The sequence below is a fragment of the Leptinotarsa decemlineata genome, unplaced genomic scaffold (genome assembly GCF_025532065.1).
Source record: "Leptinotarsa decemlineata unplaced genomic scaffold, Ldec_3_MD MMD2_tig00001719_RagTag_RagTag, whole genome shotgun sequence".
In the NCBI taxonomy this organism is placed as follows: domain Eukaryota; kingdom Metazoa; phylum Arthropoda; class Insecta; order Coleoptera; family Chrysomelidae; genus Leptinotarsa; species Leptinotarsa decemlineata.
Window position 1 is genome coordinate 919,061 of NW_027412569.1, and position 27,927 is coordinate 946,987.

The 27,927-nt window shown below is 32.0% G+C and overlaps 3 protein-coding genes across 6 annotated transcripts in view; 1 reads left to right on the forward strand and 2 right to left on the reverse strand.

Moving 5' to 3' along the window:
• LOC141482662 (alpha-1B adrenergic receptor-like) overlaps positions 1–27,927 on the forward strand; it is a 102,830-nt gene that overhangs the window by 44,140 nt on the left and 30,763 nt on the right. The window lies entirely within an intron of this gene.
• LOC111510322 (major facilitator superfamily domain-containing protein 12) overlaps positions 1,235–27,927 on the reverse strand; it is a 30,884-nt gene continuing 4,191 nt past the window's right edge. The window contains 2 exon segments of the mRNA XM_023166225.2: positions 1,235–3,414; positions 3,417–4,817. Of these exon segments, the coding sequence (XP_023021993.2) occupies positions 3,311–3,414; positions 3,417–4,791 (1,479 nt within the window). The 5' untranslated portion in view covers positions 4,792–4,817 and the 3' untranslated portion in view covers positions 1,235–3,310.
• Positions 17,304–26,853, reverse strand: LOC141482661 (uncharacterized). Of its 3 annotated transcripts, none has more exons than XM_074176240.1 (8): positions 25,134–26,853; positions 23,613–23,734; positions 23,201–23,556; positions 22,787–23,058; positions 22,529–22,701; positions 22,264–22,423; positions 21,502–21,632; positions 17,304–21,421 (listed from the first exon to the last, which is right to left on the reverse strand). In XM_074176240.1, the coding sequence occupies exons 1-8, from the start codon at positions 25,195–25,197 to the stop codon at positions 21,092–21,094; spliced, it is 1,608 nt and encodes a 535-aa protein (XP_074032341.1). In that variant the 5' UTR covers positions 25,198–26,853; the 3' UTR covers positions 17,304–21,091. The 3 variants fall into 3 exon arrangements, with proteins under 3 accessions (XP_074032341.1, XP_074032338.1, XP_074032342.1); XM_074176237.1 differs by having other exon boundaries at positions 22,529–22,704; positions 25,134–26,471; XM_074176241.1 differs by having other exon boundaries at positions 17,304–19,789; positions 22,529–22,704; positions 25,134–26,470.

Sequence of the window (27,927 nt, forward strand, 5' to 3'; positions counted from 1 at the left end):
ATGAACTGCGCGAGTGGTGAAGCAGACGAAAACGCTAGCGTAGGCTTTGCTTATCTTACAACCGCGACCTTGTCGATCCAGCGTAATCTACCGATGAGATGAAAAATGAAGGAGGGTTCGCCCCAGTGGCCGGAAGATTTCCCATGAGAGCGTTGGTTATGATGGATTTGTTCGGTAAGCCATGTTTTTTTTGAAAGGTCATTTTATATGGTGTAACAAGATAATTTTAATAGGTGTCATGAAAAAATGAAAGAAGAATCGCAACAAGCCCATAAGGCTGCAATGCAAGAAATGGATAGTATGTCGAGTTTGTAACAATATTACATTCTCCCTAGAATAAACATATTGGAATCTAATTTGAAATGATCCATTCAGTTCATAAACCATATAAGTCACTTTCATCAGAGTTTTCAGGAGACCAAAAACTTCAAAAAGCTGTTTTTGACAAATATTTTGTTGGACAAATTTGAGCTATAAAAACATTGGAGTAAATTCACTGAACTCAAAAAAAGAATACTTATAATGAAAAAATATTTTTCATATTTATATCAACAATTTTGTCATTCGTCTGGTTTCGAAATCGAAATATTATTTGGGGCAATAGAGAGTCTGAAAAGAGGTCTTAGCAAAAAATAAATACTACAAAATTTGAATTTATTGAAATACATGTTATGTTTTTCTAATATAACATACATATGACTGTACATAAATAAATAAAAGTGTATAATATATCAACAAAGTAAACATCTACCGAATAAACTTCAAAATTTATACAAAAAATTCTATTAATATTAAATATTCCTGTTTGATATATCAATTATATACAAAAAATAATTATAACAAATTTCGGGATATATTGTATTACCAGAAATATATTGTCAAAAAAAATATTGTAGTAGTTCAGACTTCCATTGTCTAATTCAATTTGATTCGAAATCTATGAACGAACAAATAAAATTATAATGAATAGCTGAAGTATTAAGCAATAGAACGTGAAACGAAAATACAATAAAAAAATTAAATAGTTAAGATAGATGAAAATGACCACAGAGCAAATACCTAGAAATAAATAAAGTAATAAAGTAGAATAGAATTAAAAATGGGCAAAAAATAAAAATAAAAGAGATTTCAAACCAAGTTACCTCAAGACGTTTCGATTGTTAGTATCCATAATCGTCTTAGGGTGATGACTGTCATCACCCGAAGATGATTGTCGATACCAAAAATCGAAACGTCGTGAGGTAACTTATCTTGATTATGTTATTGTATTTTCAATTCACGTTTTAGACATCATATTAGACAATAGAAGTACGAACTAGTGAAATTCACCATGAAACATTGTCAACCACTTTCAATCACAACAAAGAAATTTCAAAAATTAAAAAAACTCTATTTAGATCAAGGGAACTTGAGAAAGAGACAAGATAAGACCTTGTTCACAGTTAGGTGAAAGTAATCTTCAATTTATATGTAAACAATTGTTACGATATTTTCTTAATTACGGGTACTCAACATTTTACTATTTAATATCGTCCTATATGTGGCTCCAAATACAAGTAAGTCGAACGAATACTTTTTGCGCGCGGAAAAAAAAAAGACACCAGAGAATTCGGGAGAGGTTGAATAGATATCGGCTGTATGAATGAACAAAATTTTATCGTATTATACGGATAAGTCATTCAAAGTGCCTTATGCAATATTGGTGTTATTTATGGTTATATCTGGTGTATGGTATATGACCAATATTGTGAAAAATTAAATTTGGATCAGTATCTGCTGTACGGTTGTTGGAAAAACGTCTTTGATGTGCTAGGAGACTCGACACTCAGAGGTAAACATTTTTCATAACCGTGTTACCCTTACAATTCAATTCATTTTCGATCACAGCTTAATCTTTGATATCATTGCTTTTTAGACGTTTTTTTTTGGGAGCTATATCGGTGCTTACTGTCAAGTAGCAAAGGTGGAAAATTTTCTCTGGACCTTCATATGAGATACAAGGTGGCTTATTCATAGGAATAGCGAACTGAGCTGTTAGTTGAAAGGAAAAGTTTATCCACTGAATGTATTCAAGATCAAGGATCGCGGATGAGTACCTCGTAGAGGAGATTTCTTTTTTTTTAATCTTCGATTCGTTTACATATTTTGATTACAAAAGCAATAATAATAATTATAATAGTCATAATTAATAATGATAGTAGTAATGGTGATAGTTATGAATTTGTTGTTGAGATGTCAATAAGGCCTATATTTCTTTCCTAGTGTAGTGATAGGTTTATAATCTATACTTCTTGTACTCTTGCAAGAGCCCCCAATTATATAAAGTAGGAGCCAGTGTCAATGTTGTAAGTGGTCTATATCGTTTTCATAAAGTAATATATACATTTGATAACTCGTAACAATTCATTTTTGTTGGGTTGGGGGCTGCTGAGTAATTGATTTTAGTGGTTTTTTCAACAGCAAGGGCTTCAAAAACCACTTGGCGCCCAAATTATTTCATCAAAATTGTAATAAGTGTGTTAAAATCTTTAGTAACCCACGGCCCTATCAGAGCAGGCACATTACCTGCCATACTTAACCCTCCCTTCAAATACGGTCCAAAACCTGGAAATTAACAAACATACAGGTTGGACGTGATACAATAATCATATTGGTTGTGTATAGTCATAGAAAAATGTGTGTACATATTAATTCGAATGATTTCAGTAAGTGCACAAATAAAAACTTAAATGATGGAAAAAGTTATTCTTCAATAAAAAGTTTCACCTTCAAGTTGTGTGAATATTATACAATTTGCATTTTTGAAAAGCATTAGTTTTGTCTGTCATCTCTTTTGATTTTTTTCAACCAGTTATTATTTCCAAACAGGGCTAGTTTTTTATTTTAACGCCTGAGGCAGTGACTATCAAGGTCGCCAGCCATGTGCTCTGAGTAGCCTATATCACAGTAGCCTACGACAACTATTATCTAGTGGAATCTATGCACCTTCAATTAGATAAATAGAGAAAACGACAAAAATATCTAGTGAAAGAAGAATTGGTTAAATTAGGTATTTCTTAACATCAATTAAAAAAGACATAACTATATTCAGCAGAAAAATTCCGAGCGTCACGAATTTTATGACATTTCATTATCAACGTTAGAAAACTTCACAACATAAAATGTATAGTTTTTGGTATAATCTCAAAATCTTATCTATCTGTGTATTTGATTTCAATGTCATGTGCTCAGGGAAAATTACATAAAAATTTATATATAAAATGATATCACATTCTACCCTGCATAAACGGGTATGCTCCTATTCATTAATTTAAGTATTTATAGAGTTATAACCAGTGACCGTATTGGACACTAGAGTATATCTTCTTCTTCTTCTTCTGCATGAGAATCCTATCACAGCCAAGGCCCCACAGCTACGGACACCCCACAAACATTCGTCAAAACATCCCTATAGTATGTGATGTTCGTGACGTCTTTATGTAAATATTGGATAATGACGACTGCTATACCGTTGGCCAACTTGTCCGTGAAACTCATTATACCATACACGAATGCTCCACTGTTCGTCTTCTCACCTATGAAATCCGTAGTCACACCCAGACTGGTAACCAGAACGATAGACCCGGCGGAGCCTATCAGTAAGGCTACGACATAAATGTAGTAATCGACGTAGTAACTTCCCTGGCCAAATTTGATCCAGATACAAGCTACCACTCCTAAGAGCGCACCCAAGAAGTAGGTCAGTTTCCTACCGAGACATCGGTTAACTCGTTCTATGATCAGAGAGGTGAAAAAGCTGCCGATGAACATTATCAACGGCACTAGAGCCAGAGAACTCGCCGCCATGTCAAGAGTCTCGTGTAGGTACAGGGGAACGAAAACTTGCGTCAAGTTGACGAATAATCGCGACGACATGTAAACGACAGCTATCTGGTAAACCTGAAGATCTCGTAGCAAGTCCCCCACGCTGGTTCTCAGCTGCCCGCCTCTCACGTTGTTTCCGACTCCGTTCTCGTGCTCTTTGATGAACAGATGGAAAAGCACCGAGCACAGGCTTCCGAAGGATAACACAGACCAAACTACGTGTTGGAACTTGGGGCCATCGCCTGGACCGATCTTTGAACTTTCACCGTTGTTCATGTGCAGCACCACCCAGGTAACTACGTAAACCAGTACGTTGGACACCACCGTAAAGGAGTACCGCATCGCTGTTAGCCTTGTGCGATCATGCTCGTTGGGTGTCAACTCCGGTATGAGAGACAAGTGAGAGATTTGCACGGCAGCCCAGCCGATCTGGAAGATTATTATAAACATGGAGTAGTAGAACATCTGAGCCCAATCGTGGCTTTGGGAGCAGTCTATGCAAGGGGAGAATATAAAAGGAAACGAGAGCAAGACGCATACTGTGCCGAAGAGATGCCAGATTTTTCTTTTGCCGTAGGTGCAGAACGAGAAGTTGTCTGTCTGGTCAGAGTGGTAGCCTACAAACGGCGTTGCTAGGGCATCAGCTACTTGACCCACCAGGAGCATGAATCCCGTCTCCCAATTGTTGAATTCTAAGACTAGGTGAAAGAATACTAGGAGGTATGTGAACCACATGGAGGCGCACACGTCGTTTAGTACGTGTCCTATGCTGTAGGCAAGCTGTATTCTAAGGGGTACTCGGCGGTATACTTCTGTGTACTCGTTGCTCATCTCACGTTGTTGGCTGTCCTCCATTGTTGCTTTTTGTATTATCAGTCTGAGTTTATTGATCAGCCTCGTCGGGTTGAAGGTTATTTTCAGTGACATGTAGTTTTGAAGGCGGGATGAGTCATCTGGAACAAAAGACTAATTTCAGTGGATATATAGAAAAATTAAACGGTACTGTTGCGTGAGTGGTTCGTTCTATTCATTGAATCGACAGCTTTGTGAACGGTGGTTCCAGCCCAATGGCTAATGATTGATGTTCACTGCAGATAATCCAACCCTTGCCAGGAATTGCTCTTCGAAAATAAGACCTCTTTAATCTTTACCTCGCACAAGTTTCGGTTTCCGAGAGTTGTCGTTCATGAGGGGTGACAGCTGGTTAACAGAAAAGCAGAAACTGATCATGCTGTATATTTTCGATTGATAAAAGGAAATAATAAAAAAACTGTTGTCCGAGTTGAAAAATTAATATTTTCTGAACAAAGTTCAAAATTAACTATAGCACTCAATAGGGGAATTATACATTATAATACACAATCAATATGTAGACTTTGTAGACAATGAAGACGCCAAAAAAAAACAGCTTATGTTTTCAATAGAGTCTAGGATTTTCACATGGTTCAGCCAGCTTAATGTTAATCTAGCAGAACGTATCAATTGAAAAACGCGTGGCAGGATAATCGCAGATGATGTATCACAGAAGTGTTTGATAATGATAATTTATTTCTGCCTATATTTCAAAAAGAAAAAAATAAAATGTACAGGTATGTCAAACATATTGCAATTGATACCTAAGACTGGAAGTTACATCCTAGGAGTACAGAAAAACACTTTGGAAATTACCGTATTCAAAAAATACACTTTAATGTGACAATTCCACTTGAATTTTCACTTGATATCCACTATTAAATAGACATCTCACATTAGAGTGTTTTTTTTAATACGTTACATGAAGTATCGGTCAGTTATATATTTACTTTGGGAATAAAAAAACCAGGTTGAAAATTGCCTTTACTAGTATGTAGTCTTTTTACCAAACATATAGAGTTCTAAAACTGCGTATTATCCACGTGATTTGTTCAACCTCCAGTATTGTTGGTCAAAAATTAATTAACGCATGAATTTGCAATAACACTATTTACGACTGTAATGCCAAAGGCACTTCGTTGTTAATTTTTGGTCCCTAAATGCGAAAATGATAGTAAAAATTTCCTAACACGCAAAATTTTCGAGTTATGATTTTTTTTCACAAAAATTTAATGAACACGACATTCCAAATTTGCTTTTCCTCTTTTTCTTCCACTTGTCCAAAGAGAATGCTGAACTAGTAGGGTCCAGATTACAACAATGGAATTTACTAGCCCCTTAAACCAAAGTTACAATATTTAGGAACCGTAACCATGAGCTATCCTCGTTTTTTACTATGCAGGATAAAATGTATGTTTGTGTAAATCCAAATGGTGTGATGGAAAAATTAGGATTTGCACATAACCCGGACGAATGACGTTTATTTATAGATTCGTCTAAAACAAGTTTAAAAGCCGTTCTGCTCCATGATGGTAACATAAGACCCTCTATTCCTCTTGCACATGCAGTAACCATGAAGGAAACACACGAAAGTATGTCATTTATTCTAAATGCAATGAGTTATACCACGTATAAGTGGTAAATATGTGGGGACCTAAAAGTCATAGGACTATTACTAGGTCCTCAGGGCGGATTTACGAAGTTTTGCTGTTTTCTTTGTCTTTGGTACAGTTGGGCAACACAGAGCCATTATCAAGTAAAAGAATGGCCTCCGAGAGACAAATATTCCAGGTCAAGCTAACGTGAAGAATAACCTCTTGTACGTTTGTAGGAATTTTGTTCAATTTCTAAAATACTAGCATTAGTATAGTCCATTTGGTTCTTTTCTAGAAATGATACACATAAATGAAGAATTAAAATCCATGAATAAAAGAACTGACTTGAATGGTCTCAGTCAAATTTATACTTATTTATTTAAATTAGATAATGATAATCGAAGAAGAAATAGTAATGCTGATTCAACCAGTATGTAACTGATGTGAAACAAATTATTATTTTTATGTTATCAACAAATACTTGTCATTTATTGATTCATGTCAAAATCAATTTTCAAAATATTTTTCGTTTCGATTTGCTGCTAATTTTTTATATTAATCTCATGTTGAGTAAGTTATATCTGTAACGTTTTATACATATATTTTTACAATCATCCTTTCAGTTGTCCTGAAAAAGGAAATAAACATTTCCAAAAGCTTGACAAACTAGCAAAGAGTTTTCATCATTGACCTTGACTGCAACCTCAAGATACCATCTGATTAATATATATATATATATATATATATATATATATATATATATATATATATTATATATATATATATATATATTATATATATATATATTATATAGTTACACCTCTCGAAGCGAAGCAGTAACTCGTCTTGATAATGCCATCTGAGATGATGGCGAAACGTCGACTATCGAATAGTACACAAAGGATGAACATCCGGAAAAACAACACATCATATTCTACCATCCGTGAAAACCTACATTGTAATATATATATATATATATATATATATATATATAAATATATATATATATATATATATATATAATATATATATATATATATATATATATATATATATATATATATATATATATATATATATATATATATATATATATATATATATATATATATATAATCAAAATGAGCATGAAGAGATAAAGGATTTTCCACCATGAAACCTAAGTATTTGAATTCACTTACGAACTCTATTACATCACCTGCAATTTGTAATCTTATGTTGAGAGTGTTGATGAGTGATAGCTTATAACCAGTTGATAAGATCATATATTTTGTTTTGGACGTGTTGAGTTTTAGTTTATTGCGATTCATGTACTTGAAAACATTTCTTAGTTCATTATTCATTTGAGCAGCTACTGTTTCTATATTATCTCCTGAAATTGATAATAATGTGTCGTTTGCAAAAAGGTTCATGAAATCACAACCATGGATGGTATCTATATCATTCAGGTAGAATACTAATAATATAGGTCTCAAAACACTCCCCTGAGGTACCCTGAACATGACATCGCGAGATGATGACACTGAATCCTCTATTTTGGTTACCTGTTTGCGTTGTGATAAATAATCAGTCAGCCATAACAAAACAGTTTCCCTGATACCAATACTTTGCAGTTTATTTAGTAATATGTGGCGATCAATTGTCTCAAAAGCTTAAAAGATTTAAAAATACGGCTATAATATAATGACCCTTATCTATTGATTCTTTCCATTTTGATATTGTGACTTGTAATGCAGACTCACATGAATGGTGTTTTCTGAAACCTGACTGATATTTTAGTTAAATGTCATTATTTTCTAGATATTCAATAAGTTGACTATGAAACACTTGAAGAACTACTTGAAAACTACTGCAGAATGGAATGTCGCATGTCTCTCAAAATCCATTTCTTGCACTCCCATTTGAATTTTTTCCCACAAAATTTGGGTGCTGTCAGTGACGAACAAGGGAAAAGGTTCCACTAAGACATACTGACAATGGAGCAACGTTACCAAGTCAGATGGGATGCAGCAATGATGGGGGATTATTGTTGTTTCCTTATGAGGGAAAACGATGAAACATTTAAACGAAAGTCAACAGTTGCAAAAAGGTTATGCACAAAAGACTTCATTTGAATGTTTTTTCATGTGTATTGTAAATGAAGTCTGTTTTCCTCAAAATATATTGTTTTTTATTGTTTTATATTTCCCTATAATATGTGAAATTTTTTGTATAAAATAAAAATAACTATAACTCAAAATTTTTGATATTGAAGTCCCAGTCAGGATGCTTTAAACTCTCATGTATCTCATGTATCAGTCGCAATTTTTTTCTTATTTGTTGGCTAGTAAATTTTTGTGTATTCCAACTGAAAGTTGATTTTGTAGAGACACAAAGAATTACATCTGTTCAGCGAGCGGACTGTAATAGAATACTGAAAGATTCAGATGAAATTGATTCTCAAATATTTATTTTATTAGCTTTTTGAATTGGAAAACTGTGAGGTTTTTCGGGAATCCATTTCCGATAACTAGAATTATAATTTATAACTTGAAAGTGAAATAAAACAGGTATATGTCATTCGGTAGTTGTCGAGTAATCGATACATCTTGATTGAGTCTATAGTAGTGAAAAAAAATAGTTATAGGTGGGATTGAGCCTCTTGAACAAAGTTATAAAGCTGGTGAATCACGAGTTGGAACTTTACTACAGAACTCGTAGGAAACTTAGAATGAGCGATACTCTCCCTGGTGTCGATGTTGCGAACTAGAGACAAATACATTGTATACCTTAGTGGTCATTAATGAGTGTTTATTGCTGTCGCTGTTATATACATTTATCTAGTGAATTGGTGAAGTTTTTATCGATCATCACTTTTTCTCGATTTAAATAGAAGCGATTCAGAGTCAAACTATCAATTCTATGCGTTTCGCAATGTGGCTTGGGAGTAAAAAGATCTCGATGATGTGACATCAATTGTCATTATTTTTTGCGAAAAAGTCAACTTACAGCTGTGGTGGAAAGTAATTTAGGATTGAGAGAGTATGTAGAACGAAAGTCCTGAATAAATATGGTGAAAATTAGGAACATTTTCAGCCATATTATATGACTGAGAAACCTTCAATAAACACATTTTTCGTTACATAAATCAATAACTCAATCAATTGATTGGCAACGAAACATCGAAAACCAAGTTTCAAAAATTCTAACTGAATACAAATAGTCAGAACAGAGGCTCTAAATACACTGGTGTTTTGCAGTTTTGCCACCATGGCGCTGGCATCTAATTTTGATTTAACAATAACTAGAAGGCACATTCTCTATTCTTTTGGTCTTGTAAAACGAACAAACAGGGTAAAGGGATCAAATTTATTGTATCACGGAGGAATGGTGATGCAAAACAAAGCATGTCAAAAAGGGAGATGCATATTATAAAGTAGCATCACAATATAAACCGGGGTTGTCTATCAACAGATCGGGCTAATAATAGTAGTGTTGTTTTGATCCCTCAAATTATATCCCAATTTTCTGAAAATTTACACGTGGGTATACCTAATTACCTAACATATTTTGACTTGTGACGACAACAACGGCAGCAAATTGTAGTCTCTTATCAGTTAGAAAGTACGACTGTGAAATTTTCATTAAAATAACTACTGTCTGCAGCACGAATATTTTCCAAGTCCAAATTTCGACCAATGTTATATTTTGGCGTTCGATTGTTGTGACTAAATTGAGGTGAATGGTATTTTGATAAATCCTGTTTCGACACAACTGATGAATATTGCCTAACTGAATGACCGTATATTCAATCTTACGGCAGACAGGAAATTTTCAATAGGAGAGACTGGTTTTTATCCTGGTTCTATCTACCTGGTTACTGTCAATTTAAACAGTTGTTTACAACTCAAGCAGTTGTTTACAACAAATACTGGAAATTTATGAAACTGATAACCTAAAATCCAGTTGATTCTCAACGATTTTCCAGCTTTCGATTCAGAACCTATGACTCAAATCTTGGTCTTGAAAATCATAGCACGTTTTCCTGCTCTACGAGACTTTATAAACGGTTTGAGGTAAGACTTTCCGATAAAAGCTTTCTTTCCTATGCATATCTCTGCCTACTGTACTTTTAGTCCAGATGTCCATTTGACATTCACCTCATAAGTATTTTAATTTTACTATTTCATTTCACACTGAATGCTCAATTGTCACATTGAATTTTTTTTCATAGGGTCCCCAGCATTTACTACAATACTAAGTATTGTATTACTTTTATCAAATTGGATCTCATTTCCTTTAAAAATGTCTTGTTAATGAAGCACTCAATAATTTGTTTCATGTTCATATGAGTGGGTCAAAAAATCGTGAATAATTCTTTAACAGTAGGAATGAATATGTAAAAAAAACTGAAGAACATCGAATTGAAAAGCTAAAAATATTTTTGTAATAAGCTTGAAACAATAACGATCGAAAAATACTAGTATTATTGTGAAAAAAGCGTGGGCGCTAGATATACAAAAAATATGGCACAAAGCGCCCAAGCTTTTTTCACAATAATAATAGTATTTTTCGATTGTTATTGTTTTAATATTATTTAAAAAAAATTAACTTTTTAGTAACCTAGTTTTTTAAAAGCGTGTTTTTTAGTTTTTTCAAAGTAGGTATATTAGTTTTTTACTTTTTAGTTTCATATGCTATAAAAGCGTGTTTTTAATCTTTTTAAGCTATATTTATGAAATATTTAAGTAACTGAATTTTTTAGGTGTACATTTTACGATAACGTTTTCATTGTTTGAATCCATATTCTGGTTTGCTTTCAAATATTCGAATTAGATTTTAAAATGTATCTTTCAAAACTTTTTTCTGTACTAAATAACGGGTATTTGAAAATATTTAAATATCTAAATATTTCATCTGTAGTACAAAATTTCGCTAACACTTATAATTCTTAAAATCCAATTTTTATTTATATTTTCTTTTGAACAACCGCGTACAGCGTCATCTGCCCGCGAATAGATCAAGTAATAATGTCGATAATTCTGTCAATACAAATCCCGAGCTTGAGAGTTACAAACAAACAAACAAACAAACAAACAAACAAACATACATACATACATACAGGTGAAGCTAATATAAATCGTGTAGTAATAAGAAACGTTCAACAAAAACAATTAATCCGGTCATATTAGTCAAAATAGAGCAAGTATCTCGGAATTAGAGATAGTCAGCTATGTACTTGTATGAACCTTTATTATGACACCCTAAAACTTGAATATTACTAAAGTTTAGTCCCAACAACAAACCGTTATTTTCAACACATCGACACGTGTTTCAATCACCAATTTGATCTTCCTCTTGAAGATGATCACTTGGTGATTGAAACAAGTGTCGAGGTAATAAAATAACGGTTTGGTGTTGGGAAAAACTCCAGTAATATGCATTACTACACCAAAGGTTCCAAACAGTGCATCACAAGTACTCTAAAACTTTTCTCACAACCTTATCTCAGGGTGGTGGCGACTATCGATATCTAAGGTCAGAAAAATCGACTTTTGGCACATGTTTTGCGAATATCTTGTTTCTAATGGGTTATATGCTATTTGTATTCATTAAAAATATTGTTGAGGATTGAATTCTCTACAACTTTTGTTTGAACAATTATTTTATATTTGGAACCATTTCCGAGATAGAGGACAGAGAGCGAGCCGTCTTTAACTATTCATCAGAGTATCATTCGAGGTCAACCGGTAGTCCCGAGGTCAATCGGTAGTCCCGATTGAAAACCCGCCGTATAAAGTCTATAAATTATTGATCAATATATAATTCTTTCTAATAATTTGCATTTTTCATTATCTGTTGAATTGCCAGAATCTACATGTTGCTCTGTTGAGTCTAAAGAAATTTTACCAAGCTTCCTCACGAGTAGTCTTTGTGGCATACATAAAAAATTATTTAGAATTATATATTTATCAATACTTTATAAACTTCATACGGCGTGTTTATAATCGGAACTACCGGTTGACCTCGAATGATACTCTAAATCAGTGATTCCCAAAGTGGAATCGAATCTCTCGTAGACACTCGTAGACCCCCATCGAGAGATTCGATGGGGGTCTACATTGGCGTGAGGTCCACGAAAATGTATCTGGTTTCAATAGTGAAGAACTGAAATGTTGGTTTGACTTCACCTATCAATGTGGGGAGATCATATTTTATTAAGTTCAGCGGCTTATACATGTGAAAACTTTTAAATTTCATATTCAGTACAACTTGTCGAGACTTGCAATGCGCTGCCGCCATCGTCCGCAACGCTTGTTCAGACATGCAAAGGGAATGAAATAAAACTTGTGTGTGTTCTTGCAAGAACTTGTTTGATTCTTCACCAATATAAATACTAATATTTTATTTTTACCACATGGAATTGGGAGTTTTCTGAATAAAATAGTCGCAACGCCAATTTCCATAGTTATATGGTAGAAACGTTGCTGTAGGGGATCCACCGAAACCAGCAAAATTTTGAATGTGACCTATAATAAAAAAAAGTTTGAGAACCTCTGCTCTAAATAGTCTAAATAGTTGAACACTGCGCGCTGTCTGCCCTCAATCTCGAAAATGTTTCAAGATATGAATGAATTTTCAAACAAAAGTAGAGAATTCAATCCTCTACAATATTTATTATAAACACGAATAATATAAAACTTATAGGAGACAAGAAATTTGCAAAAAATCTGCGATACACTGATTTTTTTTACCTTTAACCTTAGATATTGGTAGTCGCAGCCACTCTACGATAAGTGGGTGTTGAGGCAAGTTTGCTAGTGTCAAAGTAACGCTTCATACAATTTTATAGCTGACTATCTCTAACTCCGAGGTGAAAGCCCTAATATGACTAGACTAAATTTTCCCGCACACTATAATTGTAACACTCGTCTCGACGCACCTTTCATCAGGAATTATCTCAAACTGTAACAGTGTAAAATTTTACTTTCATGGGAAATATTGATCTTGTCGCTGTTCATATAGTATTTATGATACACCCTGCTATTTCTAGACTTTCAAAAAAAATATCGTGTACATGTTTCAACAATTCCAAGTAATGTCTCTACGCTACGTTTATTATATTTGTTTTTGTATATTATTTTCAAGATTAATATATTTTTGCCTTCCATAATGAGAAACCTGGAAATTGAACGAAAGTAATTTATTGTGGAGGAAAATCAGTTTTTTATCGACCTTTTTTTGGATATTTTTACCTTCCACAATCAGAAAAATATCGAGATTACATAAAAAATAGATAATTGACAGGATCTAAATTGTCAGAACACATTTTAAAATCAGAAGGTGAACATCGAGTTGAATGGAACAAGACAAGAATGATTACCAGTGAGTCTCACTCTAAAAGACATAAACTAAAAGAATCAGCGTATATTCTCATATTATCTGGAGAGATATTTCGAAACAGCACCTCAGAAATAGATTGTAGATACTTGGCTACCCGTCTTGAAGGAAAAACTTTGGATAATGGCGAAATGGCAATAAACTGATAACATTGTCATAATTCACATTTCAGAACTCCTTTGATACCCATCGAAGAAGTTGGGAAAAATAAATATTCAGCAAAGGAATAACTGCAAATATTTCTGCAAATATTCTTTTGTCCATTTCTGAAGACGGAGGCAGATTTTGACCTCCGAAACGTTAAGATAAGTATTGTATTATTTCTTAACAATTTTTTTGATAAGCAAAATTATTGAATACGACAAGTTGCTGGTAAATAGAACATTTTTATTGTGAAAAAATATTGTGTTGCCTTTTGTGTTGTGTTCCCTCCATTAGAATTGGAGGGAAATATGATAAAAATGAAAGAAAAAATAAATTACGGGCGATCTGAGTTCGGGAAGTGGGAGAGGGTGAGTTTTTAAGGGTGAAAAATGGTTTATCTCGATTTCCGGCGAAACTACAAGCCGTATGGAGAAAAGTTGAATAGAAAAGTTGTAGGTAATAAAAAGATCTACAACTTTTGTATTCACAATTTTTTCACATTACCTCAAAATTTATGTGAAAAATTTAAAAAACCAAGTTTTTGGTTTTTCATTTTTATTCTTTTCAAAAAAATTTTAACAAAATTTGGTGAAAAACTCACCCTTTTATGTCCCAAATACACTGTAATTTATGTGATTTTAAATATTTATTTTTTAACTTGATATCAAAAAAGCACCCTAATATTCGATCGAAAATTCTCGCCTCAAAATATCAGCTTTTTTCAAAAATTCCGTGTGCTTTTTGTTCGTTGAGATCTCTACTTTCCGATGGTGTAAAAAATATACATTACTATAGTAAATGTTCTCAGAAAATGCAAAAAAGGCTCAAATTCGATTGAGCTATTTATTAAAAGTTACACTTCAATTACCCAAAAAACGTAAGATTCCATATAGAGCTATATCGTCTTTGATGGGTACCCCGGAATAAAAAAATCAGTTACTGTCACAACAGTACCAGCAACTATTTCAACTAAAAGAGGAGAACGTAGTTATAGAAAAACCTCAGACAATATTCCAGAGTTTGATTATCAAAACCATACAAAAATACCATTCTTGCAAGAAATATTTTTATCTGACAAGAGAAACAAGGACAAAATAATAAAAACTTCAATGAAAATATTACAGTTACAAGGGTTTTCCTGTAAACAAGTAGAAGAAGATGCTGATGCTGACATAATTAAGACATTGATAGAAATTACCAGAGATACTAATAAAACTGCCATTGTTGTGGGTCAAGATATTGATCTTTTGGTCTTTTTAAGTCAATTAAATTCTAATAATTATAACATTTATTTTCTCAAACCAGATTCTGGAAATGTAAAGTATCTATTTTTCACATCTAATACTTTCAAACATGAATCATTCAAAATATTGTTGCATTTCTGCATTTCAGATTGCGATACAATATGTGGATGTCGGAAAAGAAAAAGATCGTAAATTCATTATAAGGCTCTGAAAATTTGTCAAATTTGGCCAATGTTTTTTATAAGAAGGATGCAATTAAAGAAGATATAAAAACATGGATAACAATTAATCAAATCTATTTATAAATGAAAAAATGACACTGAATCAATTAAGATTTCAAAAATATCAATTGGCAAAAATTAAATCATCTTTTATTTTGGCAAACCTCCAACCCATAGAAGGAACAGCAGAACAACATTGTTACAGGGCATATTATCAGTTTCAAACTTGGTTGGTTAACAAACTGACAGCAACAGATTGGGGCTGTAAGCGACATCAACGTGGCCATATGCCCAAATTTACAGAAAAGGAATTAATTCCAGAATTATTGCTTAAAACTATCTGCTGCCGCTGTGAAACTGGATGTAACAGTTTAAAATGCGGCTGTCGAAAACATGGTTTAAAATGCACAAATTTATGCTCAAATTGTCATGAAAATTGCTCCAATATGGAAGAAAAAACCTACGAGGAAGTTGATGATTCAGATGAAATTGTGGATGAAGAACCAATGCACACTGGAAATAATATTGGAAACCAAGAAGGTGAAGGTTTTGAAGATTTCCAAGATCAACTAGAATTGGAAAGGTTTATCGAATCTAATGATGATGAAATGCCACCAGAGACAAAAACTGATGGATAAGTGATTAAAATTCAAGATAAGGTATTTATAAACAACAAAATTAACGTTTTTTAAAATATTGTAAGTAATAACGTAATCAGAATGAAGTATCTAAATTCAATAGTACGATTTACATGTATATTTATATTTCATGAGATTTTCTATGACATGAAATATAAGGCATTGAATATGTAGATTTAGATTTTTAAACAGATTTTAAACAGATTTAAACAGTTAGTAAAAACACGCCCGAAGAAGCCATTGTATGGCAAAACACGTGTCGCGTTTTTGTAAAATCGTTTAGTGAAAATCTCACAATAAAGTGTTTTTTGAGTACGTCAATAACTACACACAAAAAAAAAAAATCTTGGATCAAGCATGACTGCATTGACTCAAGAAAATGATTTGTTTGTATATAACGAAAGAGATAATTTGTTCATTTCAAAAAAATCAATTTTTTTCATTTTGAGAAATTAATATATTCACTTTGACATAATCACGGTTTTGAGTTTAAAATCAATTTACTCTATTATATAACATAATTTTCTTGATCTGAAATTATGAATTACTCACAGTGAGAATTGGATTCATTCACTCCAAGAAAAATACTTTGTTTGTGTTAAATATTGATTACTTTGAATGGAAAGAATTATATTACCGATCTGAATCTATAAATTTTTCATGATGAGACTTTTTCATTCTCTCCCCAACAAAATCATTTGTTTAGGTCAAAATATGAGATGAAATCATATATTCCTAATCTGATTCCATAAGATACTCTCAATGAGACTTCCGTTCATTCTCTTTATCAAAACCATTCCTTTCATTAAAAATATTTATTTACTCGATCAGAAAAAATGATATTTTTGATATGAAAAACTGAATTGTACATGACAATAAGTTGGTTTTCTCTCTTTAACAATACCAGTTGCTTCAATCGAACATTTCTTACTTTCAAAGAATAGTTTCATATTCTTGATTTGAAATGAATCCAAATTGCTTGCGTAAAAACAATTTTTCACTTTAAATATATCATTTTCATTGCTTGCTCAGGTGGAGAAATGCATTTTCAGGGCTAGAAACGTATCGTTATGTTATACTGTGAAAAATTGACATGAACATTTCTTGTCAAAATTTATATATGTTGTATTTATGCAACCAGTAAACAAAATTTATTTGGACTTCAACTTTGTGCAGATGTCAGAAATACTAAAGTGCTATATAGGTACTACCTAATGAAAGATAGTTGAAGTTTCGGCAGAAAATATATGACAAGTAATTATGAGGAATAGTAGAGATTTAGTCTGAATACAATGTTTTGTTGTACAAACAGAAGCTTGATGTAATATACATAATGTAGTGTCAAAAATAATTGAAACAAAAGTATTCATTGAAAAGTTTTATTGAATAGTATATTGTATAAAAACAAAATTCGGGTGTAAAACAACTAAAAATACAATTCTTTGGTCGAAATGATTTTGTCTATCTAACCTAAGATACAATGATTTTATTACTATGAGATCACAGAAAAATAAAAAATTAACATTTTTTAAAGGAACTATTCAGTCTTTTCGGTCTGAATCAAAAACATTTCCAAAGTCACTGGTCAAAAGATATAGAAGAAATATAAAATATTGTAACATTTAAAGCACATTCGAAATGAAACTGTTATCCCTATGCCCTGCAATCATAAAAACAGTGGAGTTAACCAACTAAAACATGTAGATCCATAGAAATGGTAAAAATATAAAACAAAACCAACATATTTGCTAGGGTGGATCATATATTGACACAATTCTTCTTATATAAACTGAACCAACCTTCCTCAAAAATAAAATTTGATGAAACATGTATGATAACAGTAACACAGTACTTGAACCAGTAGTGTGCATGTCCAAGATAAGGATGAACAGCATGGGAATCAATGGGGATCTCGGTAACTGTAATAGTTACACAGTAGTTCTAGTTGGGCACGAAGTTGCGCAAATAAGTGATCAATAAATAGATGTTGAGAAATACAGAAAATATTGTTTACTTCCGAAGAAAGTCGAAAACAAAAAACAAAATTTGGCGGTTCGGTTTGTATTTTGTCCTGAAGTTATTTGAAAAGTTTCTAAAAAACCAAACGCACTTTTTTTATGCCACTTTTCAGCTCTACAAAATGGCGTTCACAAAATCTCCGCACAACGTTTCGTTTCGAAGAAACCATCATCAACTTTGTTTTTTATATGACACGAAAAAAAGTACACCCTGCATGACATTACAATAAAAAATGCCATGTCACGTATTTTTGGTGTCATATAAAAAAACTAAGTTGATGATGGTTTCTTTGAAACAAAACGTTGTAGGGATATTTTGTTAACGCCATTTTGTAGAGCTGAAGAAGTGGCAACGAGACAGTGCCTATATATGGTTTTTTCAAAACTATTCAAATAACTTCAGAAGAAAAATAAAAACCAAACCGCCAAATTTCGTTTCTTTTCCGAATATATCCAGAAGTAAACATAAATATATTGACATCTAATTATATTGACCCCTTAATTGCGCAACTTTTTGCTTATTCGACCTATTGATGTGTAACTCTTACGGTTACCGAGGATCACCATGCTGTTCCTCCTTATCTTAGGCACACTGTACTTATACATATTCAGTTTTCATTTTATGAAGTGAAATATTCATGGTAGATAAAGATTCAAACAGAAACATAACTTCTTCCATTGCACAAAGTGTGTATGACAGTGGGATCAGATGAATAACAATTCTTGAGATCTAAAACTTTCAATTGTGTTTGGTGTATCACTTCAAAAGCTTCAAAATGTTTACTATATTCCAAACATTTTAGTGCATTACAAATGAAACGAATATTCCCATCAAAAGCAGTTTTATCAACTATGATATGTTTGACATGAAATAAATATGGGATTTCATTCTGAACTTCATAAACCAACACTGATCCAACATTGTACTTCACCCCATTCAACTCATACCAATTAATTCCATGGAAATTCTCAAAACTAAAATTCAACCCTTTGGTGAAGTTTTTATCAAGTTCATAACATTTACCAAAGTTCTCAACTACATTGAACCCTCTGTTACTAATGAAACGGAATAAATTTTTCAGTTGATTTCTGAGAGCAAGACTAAGAGGTAAATTCTTCCTACTCCTTATATGATGTGCAGGTGATTTGAAATCTCTGTGCTTTCCTTCGAATCGTATACTCGAAATTATAGTAAGTGGGCCCATTTTCGCAACTACACGAGCATAATGCAGTAGGAAATGGTGTTTAGGCTTGAGGTTTGTATTAAAAAGGTTAATGAATAGTTCATGATGGGTTTCCACTAAAAATTTCAATAAATCAATTGATTCTTGCGTTAAACTAGAGCAAGTCACAATGGTGGTTATGTTGAGAAGTGTTAAATATAATTCCCATAATACATCATTTTCAGGAACTAAATCTCCAACAAAAAATCTAAAATTTTTAACTAGATTATGCATTTCGGATGCAGAAAATATAATGCATTTTTTGTTAAGATGTTCTTTAGTGATATGAGGAGGAATATTTTTTTCAGAAGATTCATACTGATAGTGCTGTATTCTATCATTGAGTATTCCCAATGAAAAATAATTTTTACTTATCATTCCATCTATCAAAAAAGCCATATCATATCTATGTACACCTTCAAAAAGATCATGCATAATGTCACAGGAAAAATTGTTATAAATGTGAAAATTTGGTAACACATTGAACACACATCTTTCCTTGATTCCAATATTATTCTTCAGGTTATCCTCGTAGTTTTTTACTATCCTCAAGTTATTTTCATTTTCCTTCAGCATAAAGTTCATTTCATTTTTAGTCGATGTACAGAATCTGCAATAATATGTGGAACTGAAACTTTCGTGTAAACCAAACATAGAATGTATCCCCAAATTGTCCCCCAAGAATGCAATAGTTGTGAAATATATTCGTTTTTTCTCAGATGAAATATTCACCTCGATTCCGTGCGATTCAAGATGTTTTAGATCTGTTATTAATTTTCTAAAAACAACGTCATTGCCAAATTGACCTCTTTCATTACTATTGAAAATTAAAGCCAAAAATATATTCTCCAAACGAGTGTAATACTCTGGAGGTATAGTGGGAATTGAGAAGTATATCGTTCCTATTTTGTAATTACCAGCTGTACTGCCTAATGGATTACCAGGTTCGAAGTCATCGAAGTACAGTACCAGAGGAAACAAATCATCTTTATGTTCATGTTCAATTTCATTCCAGACAGATCCATTCACACTATTCGATATAATTTTGTTATCAAGAAAATTTTTTAAACATTCATTCTTATAACAGTTTATTATTTTATAAACATGTGGCAATTCAAATAAATGTGTGAGTGTTTTATCCAATGGAATGTAATAGGCATATTTGCGTTTCAGATGTATGGAAATTTCACCTTTTTTTTTTCTGCTGTTCAGGAACGATTCCAATTTGAATCTCTTCAGGTCTAATGAAAGTATTCAAATTTTGGAAGTATTGCATTCGTTTATACTCTGTTTTGAGTTCTGAAAAAGGGTTACATAGTAATTGAAAAACTATATTAATTTTTGTTCGGTGCTCTTCCAATTGTAACAAATCAAATACACAGTTCTTGGTTGCTCTCATTATCACTGAAATGAATTCGTCCATTTCTAAAACAATATCTTGTATATCATTTCTGGTCAAGGTTAACTTGTCATACAAATTTGCCAGGAAAAATTTTATCGATTCATTGAAAATCTTTTTGAATTGTTCAGTGTTATCAAGATTTTCACATTTATCAACAATTGGTGCTGATTCTGGAATATTCGAAGAAGTATTATCTTTAGCAATAAATAACTCATTGTCATCGACCAAAAATTTATTGTTACTGTTACCACATGATGTATTATCAGAATTTGAATGTTTTTTTTTTATGTGTTCTCTCAAATTATGTTTCTTGTTATAAACTCTTCCACATCTCGTAAAGGGACAACTGAAGTAGTTCATTATTTTGTGAAAAAATTCTATATGAAAAATATATTTCTTAAAGATTGCAAAATCTTTGCCACAAATATTGCACTTCATTTTTCAAAATCTTTACCACAAATATTACAGTTCATTTTAAATCAAATGCTCAAAAATAACAAATTCGATGTATCATTGCCTGGATATATGCAGAATATCTGATAAATAAGGAGGTACATTATCAAATTTGGTGTCAATATTGAAAACACATTTCTGAATCAACACCCATAAATATTCACATTGCGCTGGATATTTTATATCCAAAACATGAAATATTTTAAACAGGGTGTCGAAGCAAGGTACTATTGATTTAAAATGATAACGAATCTTATCAATGATGATATAAAAATTACTGGGACAGTCATAAGGCCCTTCAATCAAGATGAATGGTTGCAAAGTTGTTTTCTTTGCAGCTGCCTGATCTCTCAAGTTTTTGAGTTTCTCCTCAATTTCAGAGACACTCTGTAATGGAAAGTGTTCAATAAGTGGCAACAAAATCTAAAAATGATTTCAAAAGAATAAGGAAAATGGTGGCTACATACCGTAACATGCACAAGAAACCCCTCCTGGCATTCCACTGTAGAAAATTTCCAAGTTTTATTGTTGAGTTTCACTCTACCTCTCGGTGGAATCAATTGAGGTAGAAGCGAAATCTGTTTAATCAATTTGACATCTGCAAAATTATATATGTATATTATTATGAATTCGATAATTCTAAATACGCAGATATAAATTAACAGAAATAATTTTATCAACCAACAACTATTCAACAATGAAATATACAAGGTCTCAATTATTATATGAAATGTTTCTTCTTGAAAAATTCTTTCAAGAAAAAAAATTATAAATAATATGTCAATGTTTTCCATGTGGTTTGTGAAACTGTAAGTAGTTAAAACCTTGTAGTGTTATTATTATAAAAATGATAATTATTTGGACATTTCTTCTTACCATAATACTATTTTGGAAAATATCTCATGATCTTTTATATACACAGAGCAAGTAGGTAGTTTTGATTTTATGAAATTATATTATTGGACCATATTTGACATGTCAATGTTAGATATGGCAACACTGTTACCACGAAATGAGTTTCATACATTATAAATTTTCAATTCATAATTATTCCTAGGTATTTTAGGAATGTATTATAGGTCATATAGTTCAAAATACCCTGATAAACTAACATTAGGAGAAGGTAGCCTATGACTGACTATAGTCGAGTAAAAATACGGGAAATTTAGAAAAATAGACTGAATTCTATTTTCATTTCTGGCCAGACTCGGTATTTTTGATAAACTAACCTGTATTTTCGGTAGATTCAATTTCTTCTATCAAGCTCACCAACAGTTTGTCTACTGCAATATTTTTCTTATATTCCAGAACTGACTCAAAAAATGGTTCCCATTTGACATAAAAGCTCATACTCGACGAGGGGTAAAGTCTCTCAAAATCTTTGGCAATCTGAAATTTGTTACTATGTTGAATAAAATAGTTTCACAGTAACCTTTATGAAAATACCAAATTTGTATAGGTCTCTCAATTGGGTGAAAGTTACACCTAACTCACCAATGAAATGCCTCTGGGATCAGTCAAAACTGACCAAAGTTTTAAGAATTCTGCGGCTGACTCACACTTTTGCTCTCTTCTTTTGTCATACAGCAGATCCCATTTATTTTCCACGGTGGTCCATGGATCTGAATTATGTAATAGCCATATGTAGTTTTGGTCGTCTTGAAGTTCTGCTGGATAAGGTAAAAAGCATACACAATATTATTAGATGTTGATAATAACAAGTATGGGTACCTACTATTTTGAGGAACTTACCTGCAACTGTATCTGTCGCCTCCTTTTCGGGAATATTTTCAGTGGAATTCCAAGAAGACTTCCTTTTTCGTGACTTCAAAGTTATTGCATCGTCACATTTATATATAATGTTTCGGCATTTATCCACCAATCGCCCTTTTGCCACAATTGATTTTCCTGTTACAGAGTGTCGTTTCTTTATAGCAGGAATATAGTATATTCCAGTTGTTTCTGTTGGAAAGAGTTGGACAATTTTAGCAGCTAATATAGTATACTCGTCATGACTAAGTCTTCTGAAAATATACAAGAATACAAACTATAAGGTACAACCACTGCCATAAAAGATGTTTGTATATAAAAAACCCAGTAGCAGGAAATCTACATTGTCTTTATAAAGTATTTTATGGTGACAGTAAATTAAAATAAATGACATACTGCTTTATGATGTGGTTATATAAGTGTTTCATAATAATGTCCACCAAACGAGTTCTTCTTGTTCCATCCAATTGTTTTTTTGTTTCATAATACTTGAGAACACTATTGCCCATTGGTGATGTTTGGAGAATTGTTTTCAGGTCGAAATCGCTGAACTTAGGCCGAATGATCAAGTCCAAATTATCACCAAAGTATTCATCAACGTGAAAAGAACTGTCGGCAGGAAGGGAAGAAGGTTCAGTTGAGCAATGGCTTATAGTGCTTGTCGTCTGGATGTCACTAAATTCATTGATAATTTGGATCAACTCGTGAGGTTTAGGACTTTTATTGATTATATTTTCCGCGATATTTTCTTTCTGAAAGAAAAAAACCACTTCCACACCATAATATTTCAAACCCGAACCCAACTTACTTGAGAAACAATGTAGTCATGTATCTTTTTTTTAATCATAATACGCTGCCCTATGAGAGGAACTAATTCTTTTAAATATTCCTCAGTAAGGAAAGGTAAATCCTCAACTGTTACTTTGTTATCTGAAATAATATTGCATTAATAAGTGAGTTATGTGAAATGTAAGTAAGCTTCAATTATCGAGTAGATTATTGATTTTTCTGAAAATCTTGGTCTTATTGAAATATGTGCATCTCAAGCTATAGTTTGAGAATTATTGGGAAATATTGTGTCCATCGTATCCCTCAAAAAAATCTAAAAACCACTGTATATTTGATTCATCTCGAACATCAACTGAAAAGTAGGTTCTTGAACTCTACTTGTTCCTAGTAGATCATATTTTTTATTGCATAAAGTGGTTCCGTCATCAGTAATTACGAAAACTAATCCTAAAATCCTATGAAATCAACTTTTACTGTAAACAAATGAAAAGCTGAATTCCTGTGTGATTTTCTGATTTTAAAACTCGAAAAATATAAGTATGGATTTTTGCATGAAATAAAGAATCCCTTTAGATACTTCTAGTAAAATTTTCAGAAAAATAACACTGCCACATCATCTTAGAGTCTCAGATCACAAAATGCATCCCGAAAATGAGCTGCAAATTTCTGAAATTATGGAAAATAAATGTAGGGAAATGAAAAAATAAAATTTTTAAAATAGCGAAAATAAACTTTAAAGTCATACCTACAATATCTCGGAAATATAATATATTCCGAGATATTTTCATAAGAAACCTATTGTAACCTCCTCTAACCGGAAGAACAGATACACTTTTTAATATTTATTCTTATATGTACAAAGTGTCCAATTTTAGATACTTTTGCATGATATCTCAGTTGTCTTTGGAGATAGAAAGCTGCGGTCTTCACATTACTGCTCTACTTTTTTTTTAAATATTGCTGACAACAGAACTTCCATAGCTCTCCCTATTTTTTGAGAAAAAGGGCGAAATTGAATTTCCAACTTTTAGTAGAACACGTCCTGTATCTTGGTCACATTCAAACCTGTCGGTTTTATTTCCATTAACGTTTGAATTCAGAAAATTGAATAAAAATATTTTTTTCAATGAAACACCCTGTATATTTCTCTATATTTCTAAAAGGATTATTTCAAGTCCATTAAAATTACATAATAGTTGATATTTCACTTCGTTTTAATGGGTGTATAATAACATGTGGATAATTGAATAAATCTAGGTACTGCTCATTTTGTTGAATTTGGCATTATTCAAAATATTCAAGTGGTTTTACAAGTTCTGCTTCAAACACAGTTTGATTAATTTTATAAAACATCATCTATTATATACCAGGCATGGACGCAATGATATAAATAATGAGGTATACCTAGATCAAGTAACAAATCATCAATTAAAAAAATATTCCTTTCATTCGGTATATATAGGTACTAAAGACTTCAAACAAGCCACACAATGTTTAATTACAGATTATTTCCGGGTAATTTCTTGTAATAGGTACTTACCGAGGAATTTTGATATGATTATATCATCAGCCTTCCACAAATTCAGAAGTTGTTGGATATCCATGCCCACGTTTTCATAACACAACACTATTTACTCGGTTTATTCTGTGATATAGTGGCGATTAGAAACGATACAGCAAAAAATAGAAAACCGGCTTCTGTCTGATGCCTCAACGTCTCTTAACTCAAGACCTGATTTGGATTTATGGCGTGACTTGACGAAGGTCACTGGCAGATTCGCGGTTAGCAAGTCACATGATAAATAATAAACGTTGCCAAGTGTATTTTTCATCGCTAGCCTATCGGAAATTCAAGAGAAGTGATATGTCCTCTGATAGCTGAATTATTAATATGAACTTATAACTGAATATGATCTCAGAGTTTCTATGATATTGTTGTTGCCATTGCCAAATGTGTACATCATGACAAATAATTCCCTATAGTTGAATTTATTATAGGAATTTGATGAATTAGCTTTCAATTTAAATAGTTTGAAGAAATATAAATATTTTGATGTAACCGCAAATTCAGAAGGGGAAAAATATCTCAAATATGAATAAAATTATAACAAATTGTCATTCAAAATACTTACTTAACTATAGGTACCTCATAGGTACAATCTCTGGCGCTGCCATCATCTTAATTTGAATTCCAAATTGCGTAAATTTTGAAATGAGGTCTTTTTATATAATATCATGTGCTTTATTATGCGTAACTGCAGTTTAATTGAACCTTTTTTGAGATTTGGTACGCCTTGAATTTTGTCGAAATAACCATTTTAAGTAGGTACACATAAAATTAATTCGAAAGAATTTTTGTCTACTTTCTCACGTATACCTATTATAGATATCAAACACTGAAAAATATTATGCTGCTTATTCTCATTTCCCAATTTATACAGCAGATTGTAATAGAAGTTGTCGACAGCTTCGGTCACCGTTTTTTTTCAAGTTGGCCTTTTTGCTTTTCCTATGAATTTATTGAAATCAATCGGTCTTTGTGGCATCACCGCCTAGCTACCAATTCTCAAGAAACCAGCATTATTGAAATGAGAAAATGATAATGTCAAATGGTTATGATGATTTACTTACTACAATAAATTTTCACTTCCAAAATAAAGATAAAAAAGTCAACGGTAATAATCAAAAATTTAGAGTTACTTGCCAATGTTTCAAACATAATTGAAAGTTCACCTTGCAACTGAAAAACTTGTTTTCAAGAATTTTCTGTAAATGTGATACCGAACATTATCTAAAAGACCAAGAAGGAAGCATATTTTTTGAATTGAAGAAATACATATTTGACTTATTCTATATGAAGGAAAGAAAGTATTCTCTCGAAATATTACGTTTATCAATTCGAATAAATTGTCAACATAAACCTGAAAAAACTATTTCTTTTTATTCAAAACAATGCATTTTTCTGTTCTGGTTTTGAGAAAAAAGAGGTATAGAATCAAGATATTGGGATTATTGATTGGAACAAATTAATAGTATCAACTTGAAGAAACTATTTCTTCATTTGAAACCAATGCATATGATTATTCTTTCATCGAGGAAACATAATTGTTGAATCAAAAAATTACCTTTTTCTAATTCAAACAAATGGTAATGTCAACCTGACAAAATTATGTTTTTTCATTCAAAACAACGCAAATTCATATACTTGCACCAAGAAATAGAGTATTGAAACAAAATATTATGTTTTTTTGAATGAACAAAAGCGTTAATATCAAGTTGAATAATTCATACTTTCATTTTTATAATGGCATGCTTGGCTTAAGTATATATTTCAAAAAAATTATCCTCTCCTCTTATGAAAAACAACTGTTTTGTGGCAAAAAAATATGCTTAATTCAAAGGAGAAATTTACTTGAATTTTCAAAGAAATGACTCTTCTCAATTTGAGAACTTTTTTTTTTGTGTGTATTAAGGTTGGTTTTCGATCAAATCATACATGGATAACTATGTGAATATAAATGCGATATATAAAATATTTTGATTTTTTTAAAGAAATACTGAATCACAAGAAATAATCGGATACTTCTCGCTTGGTAATGCAAAGCAAAATTTCACCAGCGTGAAAGTTGAATTAATAGTAGAAAAATGGGATATTACTTACAATTTCTCTTGAATGAATTCTAGTAAGTCTTCTAACAAAGTGTTCTTTTCTGAATGTCTTAAGGAATAAATGGATTGAACATTTACACTGGCAGTGCTGTGTTTTGATTTACTCACTATCCTAATCTTCTAGAGGAAAATAATTAGCATAAAGGACCTCCAGATTAGGTGTCTGCCTCTGATCGTGGGAATTTCCTGACATTTTGCTAATCTTTTACGAATATAACACGATGAAGTGTATAAAATTTGAACCCTCATTTCTAATTTCTCAGTAATTGTATTATCATCGCAAGCCATAATGCCCTCAAGACTGATAAGGGTTGATGTATTTAGACAAGAGTGATTGAAAATTAATATCACAATTTCGTCAGAAATAATTTGCAACATTTGAAATCTGTTCGTAAAATACTCAGATAGTTCACGGTAAGTCATAGAAAAAGGCTCAAGTAAGTTTGACATGATATGGCGATATTATCAGTGCGCTGATCAAAAGTACCTGTCAGTAAATTCTAATACAGTTTGGAAAATTGTTGAAATTACTTACAGTCTAAAATCCGAATTAGAAATGACCCTAATTCAACTGTATAATCGATGAATATGACATGAGTGTTAAAAGTAATTTTTTATTTTTTGAGTGAAAAAGTTTGCGAAACGAGCGTACCGGGTTGAACAAT

What these genes read in the sequence shown, in the direction of transcription:
- LOC141482661 (XM_074176237.1), bottom strand. Translation starts at nt 25,197, where the DNA reads ATGGATATCCAACAACTTCTGAATTTGTGGAAGGCTGATGATATAATC. An exon ending in GGCGACAGATACAGTTGCAG is followed by an intron (nt 22,705 to 22,786) that starts GTAAGTTCCTCA and finishes TACCTTATCCAG; the next exon opens with CAGAACTTCAAGACGACCAA. An exon ending in GGTTTCTTGTGCATGTTACG is followed by an intron (nt 21,422 to 21,501) that starts GTATGTAGCCAC and finishes TTTCCATTACAG; the next exon opens with AGTGTCTCTGAAATTGAGGA.